The 23,781-nt window shown below is 53.5% G+C and overlaps 5 protein-coding genes across 5 annotated transcripts; 3 read left to right on the forward strand and 2 right to left on the reverse strand.

The window, feature by feature from the left end:
* Nucleotides 1-1,669: 1,669 nt before the first annotated feature.
* Nucleotides 1,670-3,246, forward strand: MYCGRDRAFT_97938 (uncharacterized protein; the record flags this gene model as incomplete). Its single annotated transcript, XM_003846952.1, has 3 exons — nt 1,670-1,709; nt 2,769-2,814; nt 2,880-3,246. The coding sequence occupies 3 exons, from the start codon at nt 1,670-1,672 to the stop codon at nt 3,244-3,246; spliced, it is 453 nt and encodes a 150-aa protein (XP_003847000.1).
* Nucleotides 3,247-4,769: 1,523 nt separating this feature from the next.
* MYCGRDRAFT_97939 (uncharacterized protein) lies at nt 4,770-5,441 on the forward strand (the record flags this gene model as incomplete). The annotated part of the gene is made up of 2 exons (XM_003846953.1): nt 4,770-5,030; nt 5,175-5,441. The coding sequence occupies 2 exons, from the start codon at nt 4,770-4,772 to the stop codon at nt 5,439-5,441; spliced, it is 528 nt and encodes a 175-aa protein (XP_003847001.1).
* A 1,522-nt stretch (nt 5,442-6,963) lies between these two features.
* MYCGRDRAFT_106678 (uncharacterized protein) lies at nt 6,964-8,759 on the reverse strand (the record flags this gene model as incomplete). The annotated part of the gene is made up of 1 exon (XM_003847011.1): nt 6,964-8,759. The coding sequence occupies one exon, from the start codon at nt 7,982-7,984 to the stop codon at nt 7,478-7,480; it is 507 nt and encodes a 168-aa protein (XP_003847059.1).
* Nucleotides 8,760-14,683: 5,924 nt separating this feature from the next.
* MYCGRDRAFT_97940 (uncharacterized protein) lies at nt 14,684-15,232 on the forward strand (the record flags this gene model as incomplete). The annotated part of the gene is made up of 1 exon (XM_003846954.1): nt 14,684-15,232. The coding sequence occupies one exon, from the start codon at nt 14,684-14,686 to the stop codon at nt 15,230-15,232; it is 549 nt and encodes a 182-aa protein (XP_003847002.1).
* Nucleotides 15,233-22,024: 6,792 nt separating this feature from the next.
* Nucleotides 22,025-23,314, reverse strand: MYCGRDRAFT_97941 (uncharacterized protein; the record flags this gene model as incomplete). Its single annotated transcript, XM_003847010.1, has 1 exon — nt 22,025-23,314. One exon carries the CDS (start codon nt 23,312-23,314, stop codon nt 22,025-22,027), a length of 1,290 nt encoding a protein of 429 aa, XP_003847058.1.
* Between the last annotated feature and the right edge of the window lie 467 nt (nt 23,315-23,781).

The raw sequence follows: 23,781 nt of genomic DNA on the forward strand, positions 1-23,781 counted from the left end.
GCTCTTCATGCAGCAGCTGACCGTTTCGCCCTGACTCATCACGTGGAACATGGCCGTTTGGCAAGATGCCCTTTGTTCTCCGCACACCAATCTCTTTGTCAAATATCCAAGCATGTCATCGACGCTGCGGCCGTCTCCCTCCTCGTCGCCTGCTTCCTCCGCATTGTCCTCCTCCTCCAACTGCTTGTAACTTCAGCGCCTCTCGAGCGGATTGGCGAGACCCATTGGCTTCTTTTGCTTCTTGTCCACTTTCTCGTCGTCTGAGTCGAGTTCGGGCCTGGTCAATCTGACCTCAAAAACACCTTCGAGTAGGTTCTTTGATGTTCCCGATGCTCGTTGTTCGCGTGAACAGGATGCTCTTCCCGATGCTCGTCGTTGCTGTGTGGAATAGGTGGGCCACTGGTCGACGTATTACGATTGATGAGATTTCGAGGAATGGAGAGTGTGGTCTGTACCGTTTCAAGGTTTCGTTTCTGCCTCAGGCATGAACATCTCGACGAGAGACGTCGTGACATCCAATGTCTCACCACCCCTGAACAACGCTCAACATCACAACATCACAACATCACCAGGGCAATCAAGGTCCTGTGAAGCCCACGTGATCCAAGCTGTTCAATGCAATGCAAGATTATCAGCAAGCCAGCACGGCATCGGTACGGCCACCCAGCCAGGCATGGACAGACATGCATTCGCGCAACAAAACATCTAGGAACTCTCAGCAGCGAACTCACGCGGCATTCAATTGGCAACCTCACGATTTTACCCAACTGTAATGCTGGAACATGCGCAGTTGCAGCGACCCCACAGGCCCTCCATCGCGACTTTCAGATCATCCATTCCGGCAAGAGATCCGTCCAGTCCAGCGTCTGGACTCCTTCTCCATCTTCAAGGCCAACACATAACGCCGCGAAGCCGGTGCTGTCAGCTCGAACCGGAGTCGATCTGCTATCGGTCTGGGTAAGTTTACTCCGGCTGCTTTCCGACAACATGCTTGTTGCACCTGAGTTGACGCTCTCATTGTGGCCGCAAGTAAATACGCGATCCGGACCGATGCAGTCGACCTTCGCTCCTATCAAGGAATGTAGGGGATGCGGACAACGTTCCCTGGACTCCATTCAACGCCATGGTTAATTCTACAGCCGCAGCCAATCTGCTGATGCATAGCGTTGCGGCGATAGAGCTCAGGGCAACCTTGCGGCCATCAAAAAGCCTCTACAGTCTCTCAACCAGCAGGCGATGAGTATGTCGATCTCGCACGATTCAGTCGCCTGCGTAGGCGGCGAAACTTGTTGTCGACCGAGGACATAGCAAGAGACAAGAGCGCGAACGCCTGCAACCGCAGTGCCGGTGTCACTTTGGCTCAGCACTGGCTGGCGGCGACGATTCGGCATTCCTGCAAGAGGACACCTACTCATTTCGTGTTGCGACCGGCACTTGCTCCGTTCGTTCACGTCCGGCGTCGTCGCTACAATGGCCACGAAAGAACTTCCTCGACACTTGTTTACGACACCCTCCGGATGTAGCGCAGTTACAAATTGTCGACTGTTTACTTGGCTCGGCCTGCGATTCCCTCCCACCCTACGTTTGGATGTACAAATGGACTTACGGAATTCAGCGCTGAAAGGTGCCAGCTGCGAGGAGTCTTTCGCAGCCGGACCAGACGAAAGACATGTCTGAGTACCTTGCTCTCTGCGAGTGTGTCACTGCGAGTCAGAAGTTGAACTTCACAACAACTGCTTCTGGGTCACCTCTACCATGTCCCTGGCAGGACCCCAGCACACACGTTGATCAACGCAAGACAATCAACCTAACGATGATCGAGCTTCACCACACACTCGTCGGTGGTCTCTCTACGTAATGGCATCGCTATACGTTGTCTGCCCGCAGTGTCCTCTTGCTGGATTAAGTCGACTTCCGCCCGGCATTCGTCTGGAATGCAGTTGTACTAGTACTCAGCATCAACGCCCGCCCTTCGGATCTGTGACGCATGCACGGACTCTTGCAACTTTTGCTGCGCATCGAGATCCGGCCACACCCCCCGATCATGGTGAATTCGCACAGCCTACGCGCCCAGGACTCTGCCCCCTTTCGCCGAGCAGGCTCGAAATTGGCCCTGCACATATTCTCCGGCTGGCGCATGGCACTGCGAAGCTCTCGAGCAGTCAGAGGATAGAAGAGTGCCACGACTTGGCAGCAAGTTGTCTCGAGACACTTGCGTCCCACTTTACACCAACCACGCGAATGCACCATAGTCCAGGATTATTCCGTCTTCCACAGAGTTCAACGCCCTTCGACCTCGAGAAACTCATGTCAAACCCCTGCAACACCGAGAAACCTCCAACACCCTCCATTACCAAGACGATGCCCTGGAGAAGCCGTCGCACCAGGATCGCACAGCAAGATTTCAACCTCATTGGCAACACAACTTCTGGAAGTGGCTGCGGAAGCTTGTGGCCTGCTGCCTTGTCGCCTTCTTTATATGGTTGCTCTTCCCACCACGCCTGAGCACATCGACGATCTTGTCAAAGCCACCTACTATATAGCCTCTGCCCTCGAAGAGCTGAAGAACAACGCCGCCTTGCGTGCACACACTCGAGCATCCGCCTGCAAGCTTATTGAAATCTCGGCAGAACGCTACCGCGGCCCGTGTTCCCACGCCGTTTTCCGTTAAGCCTGGGCGCCGGCGCACGACAATTCATGATGGTGCTGTCCTCCGCCTCCCTGGGTAAAAGACCCATACAAATATCCCCGCTTCGACACGCCGGTAGACGAGGACCTGGGCAATCATGGCGTAGAATCCGCGGAGGAGATGTGGTATGTCCAGCCTCTCCTCCTCTTACTCGCATTGTCAAGAACTGACACTACCTTTCCCACGACAGGAACATTACCCTTATTATCCTCCAGTCCTCCTCCGCTTCCTGCGCCGCTATGCAAAAAGCCGCCCACGGCGCTTCGCAGATCCAAAGCCTCGCCGTCCGCTCCATCGTCTGCCGCAATGCCCGCACGTATACTCTTCCCTGGCCTATGACGACCTCTAACCATCCTAGTCCGCTTATGCTCCTTAACTACCAACTCTCCCAGTTCAACTCCACCGTCGCCGCTCTCGCCACACTCCAATCCTCGCTCCTCCCCCAGCTAGCAGACAGCACAAACCTCTTTGGAGTCCGCTTTGCCAGCTTTACGTCCGCTTTGACAAAACACAAACTCAATCAGCAGCGCGGCCAGGATGTATATCGCTACTTCTAAGCGGGTTTCAAGGCGTGTTCCGACCCGAGGAAAGCGATCCCGGGCACCCCAACGAAAGGACCAGTGTGTGGCGAGAGGGAGAACACAACGGGCCGACGAAGCTGAAAACGGCCTCTGACAATGCACTGTCCATTTTAAAGGACCCAACGTTGGCCAGCCAGACGGGTAGATGGCGGAGCCAAGTGGATTGATTATGCGCCTTCTTTCACCAGCTTCTCGGGCTGGGGATGGCTTTCCCGGTTTGGGAGGGGGACACGAGGAGGAAGGGAGGCGGCTCGAGGTTGGAGACGCCGATGTTGGGTGCTGGAGCAGAGGTACGGCGACGACTGGGGGCACGATGAAGATGACGAGGTGCCACCGGGATTGGAGGTGGACGGATTGGAAGGAGATCGGCCGCCGGAGACGCTACGGCAGGTTGTCCGCCGGATGGAGAGAGCGGCAGAGCAGGCGGGGTCGGTGTTGCTGGGGGCTCGATAATCTCTCAGATGGCTCGACGTCGACGTGGAAGATTCGTTGCAGAAGCGAGGAAAGGCTGCCAGAGTCTCGAGCACGATCTTCTTTTGGAAGAAGGGACGATGACAGGACATTAATATTCAAGCGTCGGAGATGAAAACTGTTCGTGCCATCCTAAGTATATGGGCATTTCAAAACGATTGTCGAAGATCTTTGTTTTTTCCATTCGCTGACTGACGCTTTTCAAAACATCCGCGCAACCCATCCTGCCGTTCTCAAGCACTTCGTCAAACGAACATCATATACCTCTCTGCCACATCGGGCAGAACCGATCACAAGGTGGGGGAGTCTTCTACTGAACGGCCCAAACATTTCCGCCGACCCTCCTTTTCGAGAATCATCACCGCCCGCGACGCTACGTCAGTACGGTCGGGCTATGCATCGCAAAGTCCTTGGCTGTACCTCTACCCTCACTCTCACTCGCCACCACGAACCCGACACGAACCTCTTCACGGCCAGATCTGTCTACAACTCTCCACGGCCGGCCCCGGATCCGGACATCCTCTCCGGCTTGCAGGGCGTGCGGCGGTTCATCGGAATTTGGACTTGTCCATCCGCTTGACAGTCCAGCATCGTTGATCACGTCATCTTGTTGGTGCTTTAATCTCTCCTCTCCGCTTTCTGGTTGGGTTCCGCTTCTAGGATCGATCCTGCTTGAAGCCGCGGCTTTGGCACGAAGGGTGTTTCTGCGACGACGGTACGATAAATCTAAGATGAGGAGTTGGGCTTTCTTAGTAGAGAAGTTTGGTTGGAATTAGTTAGATTGGGCGAGGAGGGGAAGTGTCCATGGCAGAGGACGAGGATGAAGCCATTCAAGGTAGCAGGTGAAACAGGTGAAGCCGATAAAGCACATGAGACTGGTGAAGTCCGACTGCTCCACATCGAACCGGATTCAAAACTGATACGCAGTATTTCGTGGGGGTTGGTGGCGGCGAAGATGGAGACGAACAACGACGATGATGATGCAGACGAGGACTTTTTGCGTGGTGTCAAGGCTCCACAGTGTCAGCATGGTCGACTCCCGTTGGGATGTCTTCGTCGATCCCTCATCTTCGCGTCACGGCTATGGTGTTGGTGTTTGCACCCCGAGGTGTGAAAACGAGGGTGACGTGCGGGATGCGAAGGAAGACCTGCTGCTATTTGGTGACATGGGATGGGACGTTGGCCACTCTCCCCCGCCTCGTCCTTTTCCTTTCCTACCCGAGCGAACCTCAAGCACGACGGCAGTTGAGATAATCCGGCTTAACGGTGATGGTCCGTACGAGACAAAGGTGAGGCCTTTTGCGGAGTCGGCGTCAGGGTAAAGTCCGCGTCCAGAAGGTTGTTCTCGATCGAGCCTCGAAACTACCGCCGTAGATCCCAACCTGCCGCCCGGCGTCTCCGAGCTAACGAACATGTGAACTTCTAACATCGAGGACATGGATATCGGTGGCCTAGGCGTACGCAACGGCGCTCGCGGCGTAGATGCTCTACGTGGAACTACTACGGTCTCACCAGACTTCGACGATGGTGAGGCTGAGGACTTTGGCGAACACCGTGTAGCTGCTGCCCAGGGTGGCAACGAATCGTTCGTTGCGGCTGGTGGTAAGGACGAGGTTGAGGAGGAAGTCGGTAAGGATGGCTGGGAGGATATCGACGATGAGGCTGCAGCTGGAGCAGGTGGAATGAGCAGCCTCTTTTGAACGTAGGAGGAGAAGGCTGTTGTGGCGAAGACGGTGGTGCTGCATGTCTGCATGTAAACGCATGTCGCGCCAGAGCAATAAGTCTGTCGTGTCAGAACAACAACTCCTTTGTAAGCGTGCTGGCCGGAAGCGTGACAAGCAGCGAGCGCTGCAGAATCGAAATGCGATACCAGTCGGAACGGGGAGTTCATTGGGCTCGCGGATAGCACAGCTCTCGATGTTTGGCATTAGTAGAACTAATATGCCTCTCGATCATCCGTGCCCGAACTCCGCTGGTGCCAGACCAAAAACCTCGTGCCAGAACAAAAACCTTGGCTAAAACGCTGAAACGACGTCGTGAAGTGAAGTCGGCTAGGGAGTAAAGTGTTGGCTATTGTGATAAGTTTCGACAATGGAAAGAAAACCGAGTCGTCGGGTGATGAACCTGCATCCGTTGTCCGGAGTGTCGTCTTCTCTGGAATGCCAAGATGATCCTTGTCTTTGAAGAAGTTCTCACGCTCGGTGCTATTTCCGCCGCGCTGCTTGCACCAGCTCATCTCGGTGTTGAGACACCTTGACTAGCAGAGTTCCCGCCGCACCAGACACACTGGGCGTTAGTCTCGCCCTCATTCTCCTCGGATCTCGGAAAGCCGCAACCTACGAAATTAAACAACGAGGTACATTTTCAGGCGGGTTATGAGATGAATCGTCAGACCGCTGCTGCTGCGACTGCTCACTACTAACCGATCTGTCGAGCTCTGATGCCTCAAACAGCCTGCAGGCGTAGCACACGTCGCGGCGGTCCATCTCCGCCTGCTCATGGATGTACGTGCTGCTAATCGCGGTTGTAGGGTAGGATTTTACGCAGAGGTAGTAGGAAGGGAGGGAGAGGGGAGAGAGAGGGAAGAGACAGGGGACGGAGAGAGGAGAGAGCGAGGCACGGAGATAGAAGGATAGAAACGGTATAAAGGGAAGTAGAGAGACGAGTTTGGCGGAATCTTTTGCTCCTCCTATAGATCGCCAAAGCACGCTTCGCAAGGTACAAAAGGACGTAGATTGGCATACTTGAGATTGGCAGCATCGTTCCCGGACTCCCTATACACTGCTCCCGCAAGCGCATGCGCCACGGAATTGGAGGACTCTGTGGGTTGGTGCGTGATTATAACGGTAGTTCGGTTGTCTGCTGTGGAGGTCGTGCCTTTCGCTTTAATGATCGGTAAAGGTCCCGCGGGTGTGGCCATTTGAGCTAGAAACGGAGACTGCGGCGGTCGCAGGGCGAGACTTCGACGACGAAAAGGTGCTGCGCAGGTGGTCGCTGCAGCCGCGAGACACAGCGCCTCGCCAATTTGACAGGAGCTGGGAGCTTAATCTCAGGGTGATGACGGTCGCGCGAAGGCCAAAGCAAAACACCGAGCTGCGTAGTGATGGCGAGAAAAGGCCATGGCGTCGAGAAAGCTGACGATAGACGCATGATCAATGCTGAGGTCAGCTATTAAAGCTTGGATAAGGTGGAGTTCGTGGGGTCTCCAGATCCGAGGTCTTTGAAATGCAGGACGCATACGAGGCGGTGCTTACTAGTGATGGTCCGTCTGCACACCATCCGTTGAGGGTGTTACTGCAACCGAGCATGCTTGCGACTCCTTGCTCTCCTCGCTTCCCGTGGCAGTGGGCGTAAGGGGTTTTCGAGTCCGCACGGCGGCGTGGGTAGCCAGAGCGAGTTGTCGTAATGTCCGAGTCGACTGAAAAGTGAGGCGCGTTCTCGGCGGATGTCGTGTCTAGGAAGTGAGGCGCTGTATTAGTGTGTGTTGTGTCTTCGTCCTCATCTGTCAGCTAGGATAATAAGAGGAGCTTCTCGACACGATCACGCTGGGTGGGACGGGAGGGAGGGTATTGCAATCTGGACCTCGATTGCAAGCGGATCATCCGCCCTCGCCCCATGTTCGCGATGATCGCCGCCGAGAGATAATACGCTCCATCTATATCTGAACCTCCACTCCTCTGCTTCACCGCCCATTCCACCTGATGCCACCTGCTTCGCCCACGCCTTTGTCCTCCTCCTACCTCTTCCGATCATCGTTGACTCCACCACTTTTGGTAGTTCTTCTCTCCAGCCGATGGCTCGCCTCCTCACTTCCGTCCCGCTTCCGACCTTCCCTGTTCAGCGTCTCTTCCTCGCGGCCCTCCTTCGGACCGTCTTCCTTCCGCACATTCGCGCATCCCCGACGATCAGCCCGCGTGTTCGGCCTGGGCGAGCAGAATCGATTGGGACAGTTGTGTATGGTGCAGAAGACCCTTGTCGCTGGCCGCTGGTCGTACCGGGGTCCGTGATGGCTGAAAGAGAATTGCGATGCCTTGTGCGGGTGGGTGGAATGAAAGAAGCAGTGTACCCTCTTCAACTCGTGTCTTTTCGATGAGCTTGCGCGCGCAGCTGCTCGGCGCATGCGCTTGCCAGGGTGTGCAGCTCGACGGCGGATGACGCTCCAGATGAGTCGCCTAGGGAAGCGACGTTGGAAATGCCGCCGGAGATGTGGACTGCATCTTCGAATTGGAGACTGAAGGTCCATGTGTGTATGTCCATGGCCGAGAATCGTAATCCAGCGCCCAAGGTAGGGTAGTACAGGTGTCCAAGCTCTTCACCCTGATCTGCTGGGCTTGAACTACATCAAGGACCCTTCTTGCTTCATTCCTCCGAGTCTCGCTTGCCATTGATTATGCCGCATTGCACCGGGACCGGGGTAGGAATCTTGACTTTCAAGCCTGAGCTTGCCGATGGCCCTGCCGAAAAGGTAGTCGCTGCCGAGCCGAGCGGTCGGGAATCGGCGCGATCTTGATCCTAGGTGTCTGCATTGGCGGATCTTTCGGCGGAGGGTGGACTCGACAAATCTGCCCTGCGATTGGAGACAGTGCAGGGAAAATGTTGCACGAGTAGGATCTGATGAGGTGTGGTGTTGGCAATGAGTGCTCGAGTATGAGAGAACCAATGCTCGCGTGCCTTACGGGTAATGGAGGTCGTCAACTCGTGGAGTTCCGGTCGTGACGGGGAAAGTTGACGCCGGCGAGGAAAGGTGACGCCGGCGAGGAAAGGTGACGCCGGCGAGGAAGGTTGACACCCGGCGAGGAAGGTTGACACCCGGCGAGGAAAAGGAAAGTTGACGACCGGCGAGGAAAGTTGACGACCGGCGAGGAAAGTTGACGACCGGCGAGGAAAGTTGACGACCGGCGAGGAAAGTTGACGACCGGCGAGGAAAGTTGACGACCGGCGAGGAAAGTTGACGACCGGCGAGGAAAGTTGACGACCGGCCATGAAAGTTGATGACCGGCGAGGAAAGTTGATGACCGGCCATGAAAGTTGACGACCGGCCATGAAAGCTGTCGACCGGCCGGAAAAGGTTAACGACCGGCCGGAAAAGGTTGACGTCGACCTGCCTTAGGCAGAAACATATGACGCAATGTCTCTTATTGCCATTCCGACTTGGGCATTCCCGCAAAGACGCAGCAGAGAAGTCGGCTTCAAACCGACACTCACGTCACCTCACCTCACCTCATCTCCCCACTGCATCACTGTTCATCGTCCATCTCCTCTTCCGCAAACGCCCTCTTGCGATTGGACGAACCGCATGTGGCATTTCGTTTTCACTGTCGTCCGAGTCGCCTCGTCCACCGCTGGTTGCCATGCCTATATCTCCGACACCTTGCGGTCTGCCCACCTCGTGCCTACATCCCCGTCCGTCAACTCTTCCTTCCTTGCTCAACTGTGTCGCGCCGCGTCCGAGGTCTGCGAGGTTACAACACCCTGCGCCACACCTTCACCGGCACGCGAGTACAGGACAGACCGCCGCATCGTCCGTAGCATCCAGAGAGGCCCTTTCTGATTCGGCGAGACGACAGCGGGCGAGATCGGGAGTCAAGGTTGCCCTGGGCACGCAGACTACCCCGACAGACGTGGAGCATGTATTCCGCTCACCTGACATGTTCCCTCCATGCCCCAATCGACTCGACTAGGCGCTGCCTACACCTCCTGCCACGACGGCACCTCCGAGGACGACGAGCCCGAGCAACGCGCCATCTCCGCGTATAAGAGTCAACGCCGACGACGATTGCCCACCGAAAACCTCTACCAGCTTTAGGCTTGCTTCCCTTCTCCTCCCACATAGCCTTCCCGGAAGCTCCAGTCGTCTATCGATGTTAGGATTGTCGGCGTTGTTAGCAGCACGCCGTGGCTCGGTCGGTGGGCGGGCGGTGATGTGTTCCAGGAAGCCGAAGGTAGGTTCGAGTACCACGTGGAGTGTAGGAGGGGTCCTTGTGCAAGACGGTCAAGTAGAGGAGGGTAAAGTTCTGGAGGTGCAATATCGCGGCAGAGAGTCTGTCGGTTAGGTTGAGAGATGGATCGCAATTGGCCTCCACGTCGAGAGCTCGGAGAGGTGAGGTGAGAGTATACCGGTATGGTCGGGATCTGACCACATGTCGAGATCAGCCCCCGGAAGCTTGACCACGTTTGAGATGTGCAGGCACAGCGAATGCTTATATCAAGTTCTGAAGGTAGTTGATGGAATCGCGATTTGTCACAAGGACTGACCAGCATATCAGCGTGACTTCGAATTGCGACTGATCTATTTCCAGGACGCAGCCATTCGTGTGCGGCTCCATACGCGCAGTGCCCATCAGCTCCATGCCACCACGAAGATGAGTGGTCAAGGCCGCATTGACCGACGCCTCCGCCGAAACTCGGGCTCTCATCCACCCTGCCCAACGCTATGGCTAACGGACTGCAGCGAGGTAGTAACGGACCTTGCAAAGCCGCATAACACAACAACGACTGTGCCGGGGGTCGGGTACGTCGGGAAGAGGAGGAGAAGTACACATGCTTCGACGGAGAATTAACCGGAGAGTAGTACGAAATTTGGTATCTACTGCACACTGGAGGCTCTCCTGACGATGCTTCTTTTGCCCTCCCTTGAAAGAACCGGCTGTGCTGTTCCAAGGGTACACGTTCTTGTCGAGAGATGTCGTCGGCAAGATTTGGTTGCTGTCGGGTGTTTCTGTAAGAACCATCTCTGGCCCATTCCCGTCTTCATGCCCGTCTTCAGCGCGTCGGGGATCCATATAGAGTCAGATCATTGCGGAAAAGACCAGCTTTCATGCCTGAGGCCAGTCATGAACAGCTTTCATGTTGTCGAAAGCAGGGAGCTTTACTCCCTGGATTCGAGTGGGTGCCTAACCCGCCCCGCCCCGCCCCGCCCCGCCCCTTCTCCGATTCCAGGGAATGCATGGCATAGGCTTCTTAGTCGTCATCTTTGTCGGCATCAAAAATCCGCCGACAAAGCTTATCCGTCCACAGCTCACTTGGGAAGAAAACGCGCAACTGGTCCAACATCATTCATAGACACTGAGTGTTCTTGCGCCTTCGACTTGACCCATCTCGCGAATGCGCGCGGAATCGAGAGCATCGAAAGAGAAACCAGCCACTGACATTGTTGCAGTAGAACGATGCTCCATCCGCCAAAACCGCGAACTCGAGAAGACCTCCTCCGTCAGAACCGCGAACTCACCCAGACCTCCTCCGCCAAAACCGCGAACTCACAAAGGATGGCTCCGCGCAATCCCTTCAGATTGAAAGCCTCGAGCTCGAGATTGGCAAGCTGCTATGGAACAATCTGGAACTTGGGAACGAGTGCTGCGGCAAGCCTCGGTGGAAGAGCTAGAGGATGATGGCACACTACCGATTCTGAACGGGGAGTGGTAGAGGAGGAACGGATCCTCAGGCCGAGGTGACAGCAATATCGAGAGCGACAACCTCCCGCCGAGCTCATGCGCGGCACGATCCACGATCACCTCCATCTCATTCGTGCGCAGAACACTGCCGACCGTGTGCTTCCTGCCACCTCACACGACCGGCGAATGGCATTCCAATGCTACAAGACAATGCCTCCAAGTCTCCGTGTCTCCGCGCACTCCACGTCGGCCTCTTCACCACTCACAAACCCGCGATCCCCCCAAACCCGGCCTTCTCTCTTGCGCACAATTTCCCGCCTGTACAGCGCAAGCATCGGACGAATGCAGTCCGCCGGCTACCGAGCATGCGTGCAACGGCGCCTTCGGGATCAACGTCAGAAGCAACCCCCTCAGGTCGGTTCGGAGGCGACCATCATTGGAGGAGTCGGGCTTCGAGCAGGATTAGTGGCGGGTGATAATTGTGCAGATACATTGGTCCCTTACTATGTCAATCGAGGTCTGACCGACGGAAGATGTGGACATACAGCAAGACGGCTGTGCCTTTGTGGCGGTCATGGGCTTGGTGCGATTGGGATACGGCGGACAATGTGGTGGTGTCGGAGAGATATCTCAGTCCCCGCGAGTCTGAGATCGGTATCTTTGGCAAGCTCTTGATATGCTGCTTGAGCCAAAAAAGGAAGGAAAGTCCCGTCTACCGACAGACAGGTAGATTCCCAGCGTGTACCAAGAGCAGCGTGAACGAGCTCCGCATCAGTGGAACTGAGCTCGATGGCTTGGTCTCGGCCACGGCCTACGGTAGTTTGGCGGTTGGGGTTTTGGATGGAGAGTCCCGCGAGGGAACGGTTGAGGGCGGAGAGGGTGAGGGGGATCTTTGGTGGGGATTCTGGGCAGGGGAACGGGGAAGAGAGTGAGTGAGAGGGGCGTGGGAGGGAGAGAGTGGAAGCTGGGCCCGACGGGAAGTTCAGGATGACGAGTTTTCAGGATGTGGGTGTGGAGGTGCAGAGGAGCGGGGAGGGTGGCATGGAAAGAAAGCCGAGCAATGGTCAAATCAAACGCATATTCGACACTCTGCACATGTCACTTCCGGTCTGAGCCATCATGACGGCAGTTCATCTCACCCAACCGCACAGCTCATCGAAAACGGTGGCCGGAACGAAGCAGAACAAGTCCGTGGTGACTTGTGCATGTGCAGACCGCACAATGTGGCTTGTGAATGTGCAGACTCGTGGCAAATATCTTCAGCAACCGCACTACGATTTGGGAACTCAACGTCCGATCGTCGAACGTTGTGCAAGTGTAGGAAAGCACATGGCGACTTTGACGAGACTCCAGCCTTTTAGACCAGCGAGAGTGAATTGGACCACTGTTTATGATTGAAAGAGCCGAGAATGCCGGTCGACGATCGTACCCACGCATCTCAGAACGCCGTTAAGCTCCTGGAGGCTGATCGCAGCATTACAATCTGGTCGATCATCAGCAACATCCTCGCTGCACCCTTAGGACCAGGTCGATCGATCGGCATGCGCGGCCAGCAACATCACAGCAAGACCGTGTTCTGGCAAAAAGTCAAGTTCAACGTCGATCAAGAAATGCTCTTTCGCTTTCAAGGACCCTTTGTCTCGCCCTCAGCCTCCTCAGCCTTCTTAGTCTCCGCTACCAGACCCGACCTTCACTACCAGAATGCAACTATGTACCGTCTCTGTTTGTCGGCCTGAGTTCTCGGACTTATGCACCGTGAAGTAACGAGATCAAGATCGCCAGCCCAGCGCAAGTCAGTCATAGACGGTTCACCGAGTGCACAGCTTGAATGGGCCTTCCGGAGCCTCGCTGGTCTGATGCTCGCGAGGCACGCCTCGTCAAATTCGTGGTCTGCGAGGGTATCATTGCGGCAGGTATATCTCTCCACCCCTCCGGAGCAGCGTTGACGGGATGAATACGTGCTTCTCGCCAGGATCACTTCGCTGCCATTGTCGCTGCTGTACAGTGCAGCGCTGCCGCCAGCCTCCTGGCCTCTATGGTGGCATCCTTGGGAGATTCAATCCTGCACGATCTAGCTTATCGCGCGAATTCCGGCGAAGACGATAGTGATCACCCACCTAGGTGGAGGAGTTTGCGGTTCGCTCAAGAATCGAACGTTGGCAGAGCTCTCGGCTGCGGCATCATCGACGTAAGCTCGTGGGGCAGGTGGACAAGAATGTTGTCCCTCAAACTTCCCAGCCTACTTCATCCTCATGGTATCGACCGTCCTGCAGGAAGAGCGTACGCCCGAGCCCCAATCCGTCAGAAGCGCAGTCGCAACTTTTGGGAGTTGCTGTTGTAGCCATTTAACATCAATGTTCTTCGTGGGCTTGCCGCACTGCTCGAGCCATGTCCTGACCATATCGAATTCGCTTGCATATGACCGCCTATTTGCTTCGCGGTTGGCAACTCTGTCTTCCAATCCGAGGCCATAATTCTGCAGTGGGCGAATTTGTTCTCGCCATTTTGATATCCTAAGAGGAGGCTGAGCAACCTACTCCGTCCACCCAAAAGACAGGTGGAAAGCGATCTCGCGCATTGTAAAGCCGTTGTCGTTCGGACCAATTGGGACGAAGTCTGGCTCGGATTGGAATGCAAAGTGCATACGGTGGGCGGCGGCAGAGCTTCATCCCCACGACCATGCCCGCCAGACCAAGTATAGCGAGGGCAACTGCAAGTCCACGCAGCAGCGTTCAAACCGATGCGTGCCATGTCTTTCGCCGCGCTCGAATCCTGTCTTATTGTGGTGGTGCTCTCAAGGGATGATGCGTGAGGCACTAGTCATCTCTCACCAGGAACACCAGCTCGCGTGTGCCTAGCTCACCCGACAAGCTGATACGTCGGGAGCGGTCTGGTCTCGATGAGGGGTGTGCTGCAGGAGGAGGTGGTTGAACACGAGGCGTCGCTGTTCCAGGCGGTCGCTGCCCGGGCGGACGATGCTGATTAGGAGTCTTCGGGCGAGGTAGAGTGGTGGGCGGCCAGGGCGCATTGAGCTTTTCTGGGCTCGAGTTCGAGATGGGCGTTGGTTCCGCTGCTGGAGGTACGTCCTTTGTCCGCACAGATGTCTGCGCTGTCAATCATCTGAGGGATGCACCGAGTGCGGTGCACGGGCTTACAGCCAACGAGAAGAACAATCAAAGAGAGCAGCAACGAATACTTGGCCCGATAAATTGCAGGTCGTTCTGTGTTTGACTGAGAGCGAGTGGATGTCGACTGGCGCCATGAAGGACCCGCGGACGTTCGGAGTGGAAGCAGGCGTTACTGGACTACACCCTTGAGGACTGTAGGAACTCCTGGTCCGCCAACGCGACAACACTCTTACCGTGTGATAAATGACCGAACACATCTCGACCGTCTTGAAAACCGTGTATCGACAACGACGACCGAAGTCCAAAGCGCAGCCAGCAAGTTGAGCGTGTGTCAATCAAAGTCTCGCAAGCCGCCCGAGGATGCGAAACAGAGCGCGGAGTTGCCAGAAAACAGTCAAAAGGACTCCAGCAAGATCCGCAAGGATGAACAAGACTCGGAACGATGACCCCCAACCAGCTGATCTTTCGCTTTCGACCATCCAGCGGCATGAAATTCACATCACAAACTCCGATCCATATGGAGCAAAGCCGTTGATTGCGGTTGCAGTAAAACTGGGAGAAGTTTCCCAGCTCACAGGAGATGATGTTGATGCGGATGGCTCAGCACAGGGCCCGCTTCCATTCCACCATCGGGAGGAGAGCGCTGCTGAGGTCGACCCTCTGAATGAGGCTCGGGCGGCCGCCGTGGCCGGACCTCGATCAATTGCGCCGCAGAAAAGTTCGCTCGAACCGACCGTGGTCAGCAATGCACTTTCGGCTCCTAAGCAGCTTCCGGCGAAAGGATCCCGAGAGATCGGACTCGGATCAGCCGAAGGGAATACTGTTACCGTTCGAGACGTCGCATGTCTCTTGAAAGTTAATATGGATCTGGGAGACAACATTGACCAACTGGATGACAGAACGATCTGCGTCGGACCGAATCGTGCCGCGAAGATCTTGCGCATGAAGTTATCTGGTCTCCAGGTGTTGTAGACGTTTGTCGTAAAGGTACATGCTGTCCATTTCTCCTTCCCGTCGATAGCAATGAAACCGAAGTCGTGGATCGGATAGTGGGAGTACTCCGTATCCGGAGCAATACCAGCGCAGTAGTTGTAGATGCGAACATTCCCGGCGATCGTACGAAATGGGAAATGCGTAAATCTTTTGCTTCAGCTGCTCTTCGCGGCTCGCACCACTCGGAGCGGCTTGTAGGAGAACCAGTTGTATCCTGCGCGTTCCATATCCGGCTCTTCTGTCCACACGATTTCGGCTTACCCTGCTCGCTCGAGCATCGTGTCCGAAAGTTTCCTTCCATCCGACGCTCGGCCTCTTCTGAACCAAGATGCGCCTCATGCCCTGGCACCTTCCAGCGTATTCTGTAAGTCACTCGTGGCGATCTTCCCAGTGTGCACGCAGATCATCGCTCTCTCCACCTGGGCCGGCCAGCGATGCTGTGATATTCTGCGCGAGTATTCGTCTTCATCTCCCTCAGCTGGAGCGAAGTCTCGTATAGAGAATGCGTTTCGAGGTCTCGGACCCTTTCTGAAGATTGGCTTGGTCGATTCGTGTGGGTGCCTCTGTGCATTTATCAGCCACGCCGTGCCTGCGAAGAGCGGCAAGCATACCTCTCCGCGGGCTGTTCCAGCGTTGGAGCAGTTGTCTCGGACACCGCCATCGGCCAGCGGCTGCCTGGGATGTAGTTCTTCGAGGCGCGCGCCTGTTGGGGTAGATGGCGTTCCTGTACGTGTCGTCGCTTTACTGAATGGAGGTCAAATGCTTTTCGCCGGGCATGCAACTTGAGCAACGTACTTGCAGCGGCGGAGAGGAGCTTGAAAGATTGGCCGTGGCATTCGTTGGTTTCATCAAAGACTGGACTGCTGCGTACGCAGTAGGTATAGCTCAGCACTTGACCAAATACTTTCTCTCAGTCCAGCTCGCGTAGGCTGCTTGCCCTGACCAGAACCACTTTGAAGTTGGAAGGCATGGCATGGCACTGCGGCGTAATGCTGTGCGAGAACGCGCTCAGAAGTGATGAAGTTTCAAAGCAGTCATCCCATCAGCAGGCAATCCAGTAGAATCAGACCTCATATTTGGCGGGAGGTGCCTCAGGCATCAGGAATTACATCGATCTACGCCGAACGTTTTTGAAATTACTGCTGACGGTACCCGGGATGGCGCACCATTCGTGAGTTACTGCCACTACCTCCATTTTGCGAATTAGATGTTTAGACCTTTAATGATCTGGCTATATATAGCCCTCAATTAACACACACGCTGCTGCTGGTAACACCGTTATTATGCTCGTCGTCGCCATCGCCAAGGAGTCGTCCACCATGGAATCCGTTGCCCTTACGCTATCGCCCTTATTACGAATACACGCCTCCACGAATATACGAATATACGCCCTTAGCGCTCGCCGGTGATCTTAGCGTGATCCTACCGCTATGCTACGCCTACGGCCTAATTACGACTACCTTCGCGAGGAGATTAAAGTCCTACTACACGTCTTAGGACTAAGCTACGAGGCTGTAAGAGCATAGCTAAGAGAGTAGAAGCAGGTAGATATATCCCTTAGGACTTTAAGGCGACAACTAGTCACTTAGGGCATTATAACAAGGCCTCGGAGGCCTAATCTCGATAAGAATAATAAGGAGCGCCTGCGTACGAGGGTTAAGTACCTGTTCTAGGAAACGGACGAGAAGGATAATGTATGCTATAAGATCCTGCAGCTAGATAGCTTTAAGCTCTTAAAGTAGCAGTTCGTTTAATTAAGGAAGAGCATAGGTTTCTACCGCAGGATCCCTAAGGATAATTAGCCGACATATAATAAGATTATTAAGAGCGTGTTAGTAGGAGTTATTAAGGGTAGAGCGCTAGAAGATTACGGATACCGTAGTCTCGTAAGGGAGATGCGGAAGGAGTTTAGACTAATCGGAAGGTTCGCGATCTCGGGCTCCTAGTAAAGCTCTCGGTGCTGATCTGTGTATATAGGAACCGGATCTACAGCATCGCCTACCGAATAAACTCGGCGCTGTTTAAAGCACGTCGCATTAGTAAGAGAGTTAAGGTCCGCTCTTACCTTCTAAAGGCTAAGGGCCCGGATTATATATGGTCTATGGATGCATACTACAAGCTAGAGCTGTTTAGTATATAGTTCTACTGCTGCATTAACGTGTATTTACGCAAGATTATATAGGCGTACGTCGGCACTATAGCTAAGACGAAGTTCTCGGTGTTCTGTTAGTATCTTAGTGCAGTCGAATCCCTTAGGAAGACGCCGCAGGTAAGCTACGATCTTAGTACACTTCTTAGTATATCTCTCGATGCTGTCGCTAACCTTAATACACAGATTATGCGTGCTAACTATAGCGTGGAAACTCCGATAATAGCTGACGCTTATCTGTGCTTCCGCGAGCATTAAGAAGGGCACTAACTCCGCTTTAATAAGGGCTTCTGGTATATAACTAGCAAGGGCAACAACACTATTAAACGTTTCTAGGGTCTTAGAGCAACAGCGGCGTTTAACAGATGGCGTAACTTCTTTATTAAGCTCCGCAACAAGCGTCTGTATAACGAGGATTAAAAGGCTGACCGCATAGCGTTCCTCGCTGTCTACCTGCCTATTATTCGATACACCGTGTGGATGTTCGTTCTTGCTTATAATCGCTACCGCATTCGCAAGTACCCTAAGATCCCTAAGCATGTTAATAGTATACCGAACATCCTCTACGACTATCTAGAGCTAAAGGGCACCGAGCTATATAGTATCGACCTCGACGTTACGCATCCGCAGATATAAGAAATAATCGACCGGAAGGACGAGTTTAGTAAGATACCTATCTGCCGAGATCCCTATTAGGATCTACCGAGATATAACCTGTTAGGTAATACCGGCGGCTCGCTAATTTGTATATATGCAGACCTCGTTTTATACCTTCCCCCTAGTATTATGCAATAGGTTAACGCTTGCCTTGCCGCTGCTGGATTCCCTGCTAAACTAAATAGTCGTAAGAAGACTGCAAGTGGTAACAAGCTCTATGTCGTCGCATATCTTTATGTCCGCGCTGCAGCCGCTGCTCGTCTAGCCGCCGGTAATAAACTAGTAGAGTTTGAGACGTTAGCCTAAGGTGCAGGCCTGTAGCTAAGGGATCGCATAAGGCAGGTATTTGCGGAGAATAGCTTCCCTATCTGAGATATACAAGTAGAGCGCACTAAGAGCCTAGCATAACAGGCCCTTAAATAAAAACTCTGCTCTTAATCCTTCCTAGCCCTTAGCTCCTTACCCTTCTTATCCTCTGTACCCTCTACACCCTCTACGCCCTCTAATTCACGCCCTGCAACTTACGCACACTTAGTCTAATACATACGTATCTAGCTCCGAACGAATCCCTTAATTATGCCTGCTTACACTAAGTTCTGCACCGACGGTAGAGCTCCTTATGTTAGCCTTACTAGCAACTGCGGCAACTGCGGCTACGATCTACTATCTACCGAGAGCCGCGCTAAGAGCGCCGCACCGCCGCCGGTAAGCAAGCCTAGCACTAGAGCCTACTAGGGCTATAGCGTCCTGCAGTCCGGTCGTGCTAATCCAATTCGCTAGAGCACTTCTAAGAAGTCCACCCGCCCTACTAACGCTAGTACTCGCGCTCCGTTAATCGACTATGCTGCTTAAGCTGCTGCTGTTGCTTAAGCTGCTGCCGCCGCTCCGTCGCCAACTCCGCCTGTGTAGTAGACCGATCTAGCATCCTCCAGTGCGGCTAACAACGCAGCTAACAACCCTATTAATAACCCTATTAACAACCGACGTAGCAGACCGCAAGTCGAAGTCCTATAGGAAGTTAGCATTGCCTGCACAATACATATAGTTAGCGTAAACACTCGCAAGCCGGTGTATACGTATAGCGAACCGAAGGATGCCTTCGAGTAGACCGGCCAAGGCGTTGTCGACGAGATAAGCGCTATCTTAGCAGGGATCTTAGTAGAAGAGCGTAAATCCTAGCTACTAAATTAGCTCCTTAATAAGAGCGATACTGCTAGCCGTCGAGTCCGTAGCCTTAGTGTTCGATACTACGACTGCTTCCTTACGATTAAATACAACGATAAGAATTAACCTGTTCGGCCTAGCAACAACAGCACTATATTACTAAGCATCCTCCGGCAGCTAGCGCCCTTCCTCCCTAACATTGCGGTTAGGCTCGTTAAGGCTAGTGTATACGTTACGCTGCTTGTTAACGAGTTTAGCCAGTTTAACGTCTACGGAGGCTTCGTCGGTATAGAATCCAAGCACCGGCCAGAGTAGCGTGTTAGAGGATTATCCGTTACGAAGAAGCCTACACCGCCGTTCAAGCTACTAAGAGAGATAAAGAAGAAGCAGAGCGGCGGTAAATTTATTAACGAGCTCGCCGCTGCGACTAACGCTAGCGCTGCTCTTACTGTAGGTCTTACTGCAGATCTTACCTCTAAGCAACCGGCTAAGCCTAAGCTGTCGGACGAGAACTAGCTATAGTAGGAGATCGAGGTATAGGCCGCTCTCGGTAGTAACGACATATCTCTTAGCCCTAATCTCGCTCTTAGATTCGCTATTGCTAGGTCCCTTAAGCCTAAGCCTGTCGACGAGCCTGTCGACGAGCCTGCCGCCGGTGCCTCGAGGCCTAGCAAACGTGCTGCTAGCTCGGAGCTCTAGCTATCCTTACTAGTAAGACTTAAGAACTCTATAATTGTTATCGACGACGACGTTAACTCCAATTCTAGCTTGCAGGATATAATTATTAAGGCTAGAGCAGCAGCCGCAAGAAGGGCTAAGGAGAAGGCGGCCGAGTCCAGCTCTGCGGAGCTACTAGTGCAGACGCTAGTTAAGGCAATAGCATCTTTAACGTCCTCCGGAGCAGCTAATATAACAGCGAAGGCACTATCGATGAAGAAGGTGCGTAAGCCATCGCGTGTACGTAAGCTATTACATGCTCCAAACCTTACGCTATTATAAGAACGCTCTGAATTACCGGAGATCCCTCTTAAACAGGAGTGGAAGGGCTTTAAGGTAGAGCTAGTCGTTAATAAGCCAGTCGTTAATAAGCTAGTCGTTGATAAGCCAGTCGTTAATAAGCCAGTCGTTAATAAGCTAGTCCTTAAGGAGTCTGTGGAGCAGAGCAATAGTCTACGGCGGAGCGGTCGGAAGAGGATTCCAACGCAGAAGAGGGCTAAGAGCGAATCTTAGTGTAATCTTAGTGCGTTTCTCGGTGTAGTATATAGCAAGGGCAGTATATATAAAGGAAGCAGACATAATAGAAGCATATATAAAGGAAACTTAGGTATCATTTGGCAGCTCGAGAGCCGATCTTACTATATCTTAGTGCGTTTCTTACCTATTTGCCCTCTAACTTCGCTAAACGCCGCTTAATTGTAGCATCCTTCTCCTCTAACGCCTCTCTTACCGTCGTTAATTCCTCCTAGTTTAGCTTATAGCTAGCTAGCAAATCTACATGCTGCTCTTTAAGGAGTTTAATCTTACCTACAAGTCCCTTAATCTTAGCGCTATAGCTACCTTTAAGGAGTTCGATCTTACTTAGTAGTGCCTTGCCCTTGTTCTCTAGCTCCAAATTCGCATCCGTTAATAGCTTAATATCTCCCTCTATTGCTGCTACCTTCGCCTCGAACTCTTCTATTATTTCTCTAAACAATATACTACTAGCAGCATTAGGCTCTACTCCCTTATTAACTAGCTTGCTAGCACCGCAGTTAGCCTTGCTACGGCTAAAGCAATATCCGCAAGTCGTCTTGTGCGTTACAATGTCCTTATATGCGCGACATACGTAGCCTACTCGCTTGCAGAGTCTGCACTCGGTAAACGCCGGCAATCCTAAAACGGGATAATTAGCTAAGATCGCACTAGGATATGCCGAGATCTCCTAGATTAAACTTACCTTCGTCCGTCTCCTACACTCGACCTGCATAATTGTAGCGGTTAAGAGTCTGCTTTCCGCTCTTCCGCACAGCAGCATCTGCCGACTGTGCTTTAGTAATAGCTTCGTTCTAAGCAGAGACGCTAATATACTACGGAGCGAATTAATCTATTGTAGTCGGTATACGGTAGGCTCGGAGTTCTTTAGGCAGAGTCGAAGGAGATAGCGGCGGTATTAGAGTTAGAGCATTATTAACATCTTGCATTAGTGTATCTTCGCGCTCGAGCGGCAAGCCCTACGCTTCGAGCCTAGCTTTCTTAACAGCTTCGCCTTGTAGTATATTCTAAGTAGTAAAGGCTATAGTAAGATCGAGATCGAGAGCGAGAGCGAGAGCGGCAGAGATTAGTAGTAGTAGTAATAGTAATGTTGTTGTTCGAGAGAGAGAGAAACGACCGCGGAAGGGGATATTTAAACCTACTAAACGCCCTTATTAGCATTATGCGCACTTACATATAATTGTTAGCTCTTAGCGTGATCTTAGTAGCTAGCTGACAATGGATGGTAATATACAGCAACAATAGGAGCGTTTATTAAGGGAGTGAAGTCACTTCAGCTATGCACGTGACCATCAAATCACTAATTAAGAGGTAGTGGCAGTAACTCACGTATGGTACACCATCCCGGTACGCATGACATGGCGGAATTTCGCGGGCTCCAGGTTGGCTCAATCTTTATTGCTGGCGTTCTATGCTCGCGTAGTACTAACACCTCTATTGTTTAACAAGTATTATCGCCTGACCGGTGCAACACGTCTCCGAGGCTCTTTAAAACCGCTGCCTGCAACCTTTCCACCCTCGGATTGCAAGAAAAAGCACATCTTTCTTCTTCAAGCTGAAGTCAAACCAGCCTTACACGTCTGCTCAAACAGCGCCAGAAGCCGGCCTTCAGTCACCGCGTCCTCTTGATCCGCGCGGATCAGCTCATCCTGCCACGTTTGGAACGCTTCGTCCGTCTCCACGTCGACGTGTAAAACGTCGAAGACTTCCGCCCGGATCGCCGGCATATCAGGGAGCGTGTTGGGCAAAGCCGGCCAGTCGATACCCACGGGGCGAAGTTGGGAGTGTTGCTCCGCGCAATGACGCATAGCCGAGAGAACACCATCGCGGCGGGGTTGGCGTTGGGGGAGCAACACCCGGTGGAGGATTGGCAAGAGCTGCCCGGCGGTCATGAAGAGGGTTGGGTCGTCATCGGTTGATGCATCGATTTCGCAAATGTCCGTCTCGGGCAAAGGAGTTAGTGGTCGATGCAGTGAGTCGCTCACTTCGCCGAGTCGTCCTGGGCTCTTGGACGCAATATGAAAGGCGTCGTCGACCGGGTAAGGAGGATGCTCCATCGCCTCCTGATACTCTCCATGCTCCTCTTCTTTCTCCGTCCCCAGAACGTCTCGCCGGTGAGCAGTAGTCAAGCCTGCCTCATCGTCAGAGGCTGGTGCTTCCCGACTTGCCGAGGAGGAGCTTGACGGCGGCCAACAACAACCGACGGAGCTTCTTCTTCCCTTTCCTCGACCTTGAAACTCCTCGTCCTCTTCGTACTCCTCCGTGATGCTGCTGCCGCCTCCTCTACCTCGAAATCGAGCCTCCCGTTCGTCCCGCTCCACCTTCGCTTCTCGACGTTCGCAAGCCACCGCACGCCCGTCCAGCTCCACCTCGAGCTCCTGCAGCTCGATCATACGGCGCTCGACATCCCGCCGGATCTCATTCACCCGCTCCGCATTATCTCTTGCGGCGCGGTCCATCGCCTCGACGTCCGCTGCCCGACGATAGAGGTCCTCCTCTCGTTGCTGTTGCTTGGAATCCTGCTGACGGAGGAACTCGCTCTCGTGGCCTAACAAGTCCTTCTCCTCGCTTATCGCGACCTTCTGCTGGCGGAGTCCTTCCTGTTGCTTCTCTCTCTCCACCGTCCACGCTTCCAAGTTCTGCTCCCACACCTTCAGTTCTTCTTCGCGGCGCTGACTCTTGTGAATGCGAGCAGTCAGCCTGCTCTGATCCGAGTCATGCTTTTGTCGATCCTCGTGAAGCTGAGCCTGTTCGATTTCCAGTCTCTCTTCTAGACAGCGGAGGTCCTCTTGCCATTTAGCGCACTGCTGTCGATTTTTGAAGCGTGAATGATTCTCCATGACGACGACGAGAATGATGCGTCGATTGAGCCGGAGATGTGCGATTGAATCAACTCAGGTTGACTTTCTGCTCCCAAACAAGTCGGATAAAATTCGTTTGTGGACGAACAAACAGAACGGTCGCACCAGTCCATCTCTTCATCTCGTAGGATTGCATGTCCATTTCGTTCCCGGGAAAAGAGAAGTCTGTGCGTCTACCAGTCTCCCCTTCCGTGCGACCAAACAGGTCTTTTTTTTTCTCCCTGAGATTTGTTTTCGCCATTTTCGGACTCTGGACGGCGTTTTTCATATCATTATATGATCTCTGCCACTTGCCTTGCGATAAAGGCGAGCGGTACTCCCAGAGGTGTTGCTCACACGACAAACCTCTTTTGGTGGGGAGCATTTGTATTCCAAGCTCAATAGCAATAGGTTGCATCTGATACATATTCTCCGAACCACTTAATCCCAACGTCGTCCAACAGACT

The sequence above is a fragment of the Zymoseptoria tritici genome, chromosome 19 (genome assembly GCF_000219625.1).
Source record: "Zymoseptoria tritici IPO323 chromosome 19, whole genome shotgun sequence".
In the NCBI taxonomy this organism is placed as follows: Eukaryota; Fungi; Ascomycota; class Dothideomycetes; order Mycosphaerellales; family Mycosphaerellaceae; genus Zymoseptoria; species Zymoseptoria tritici.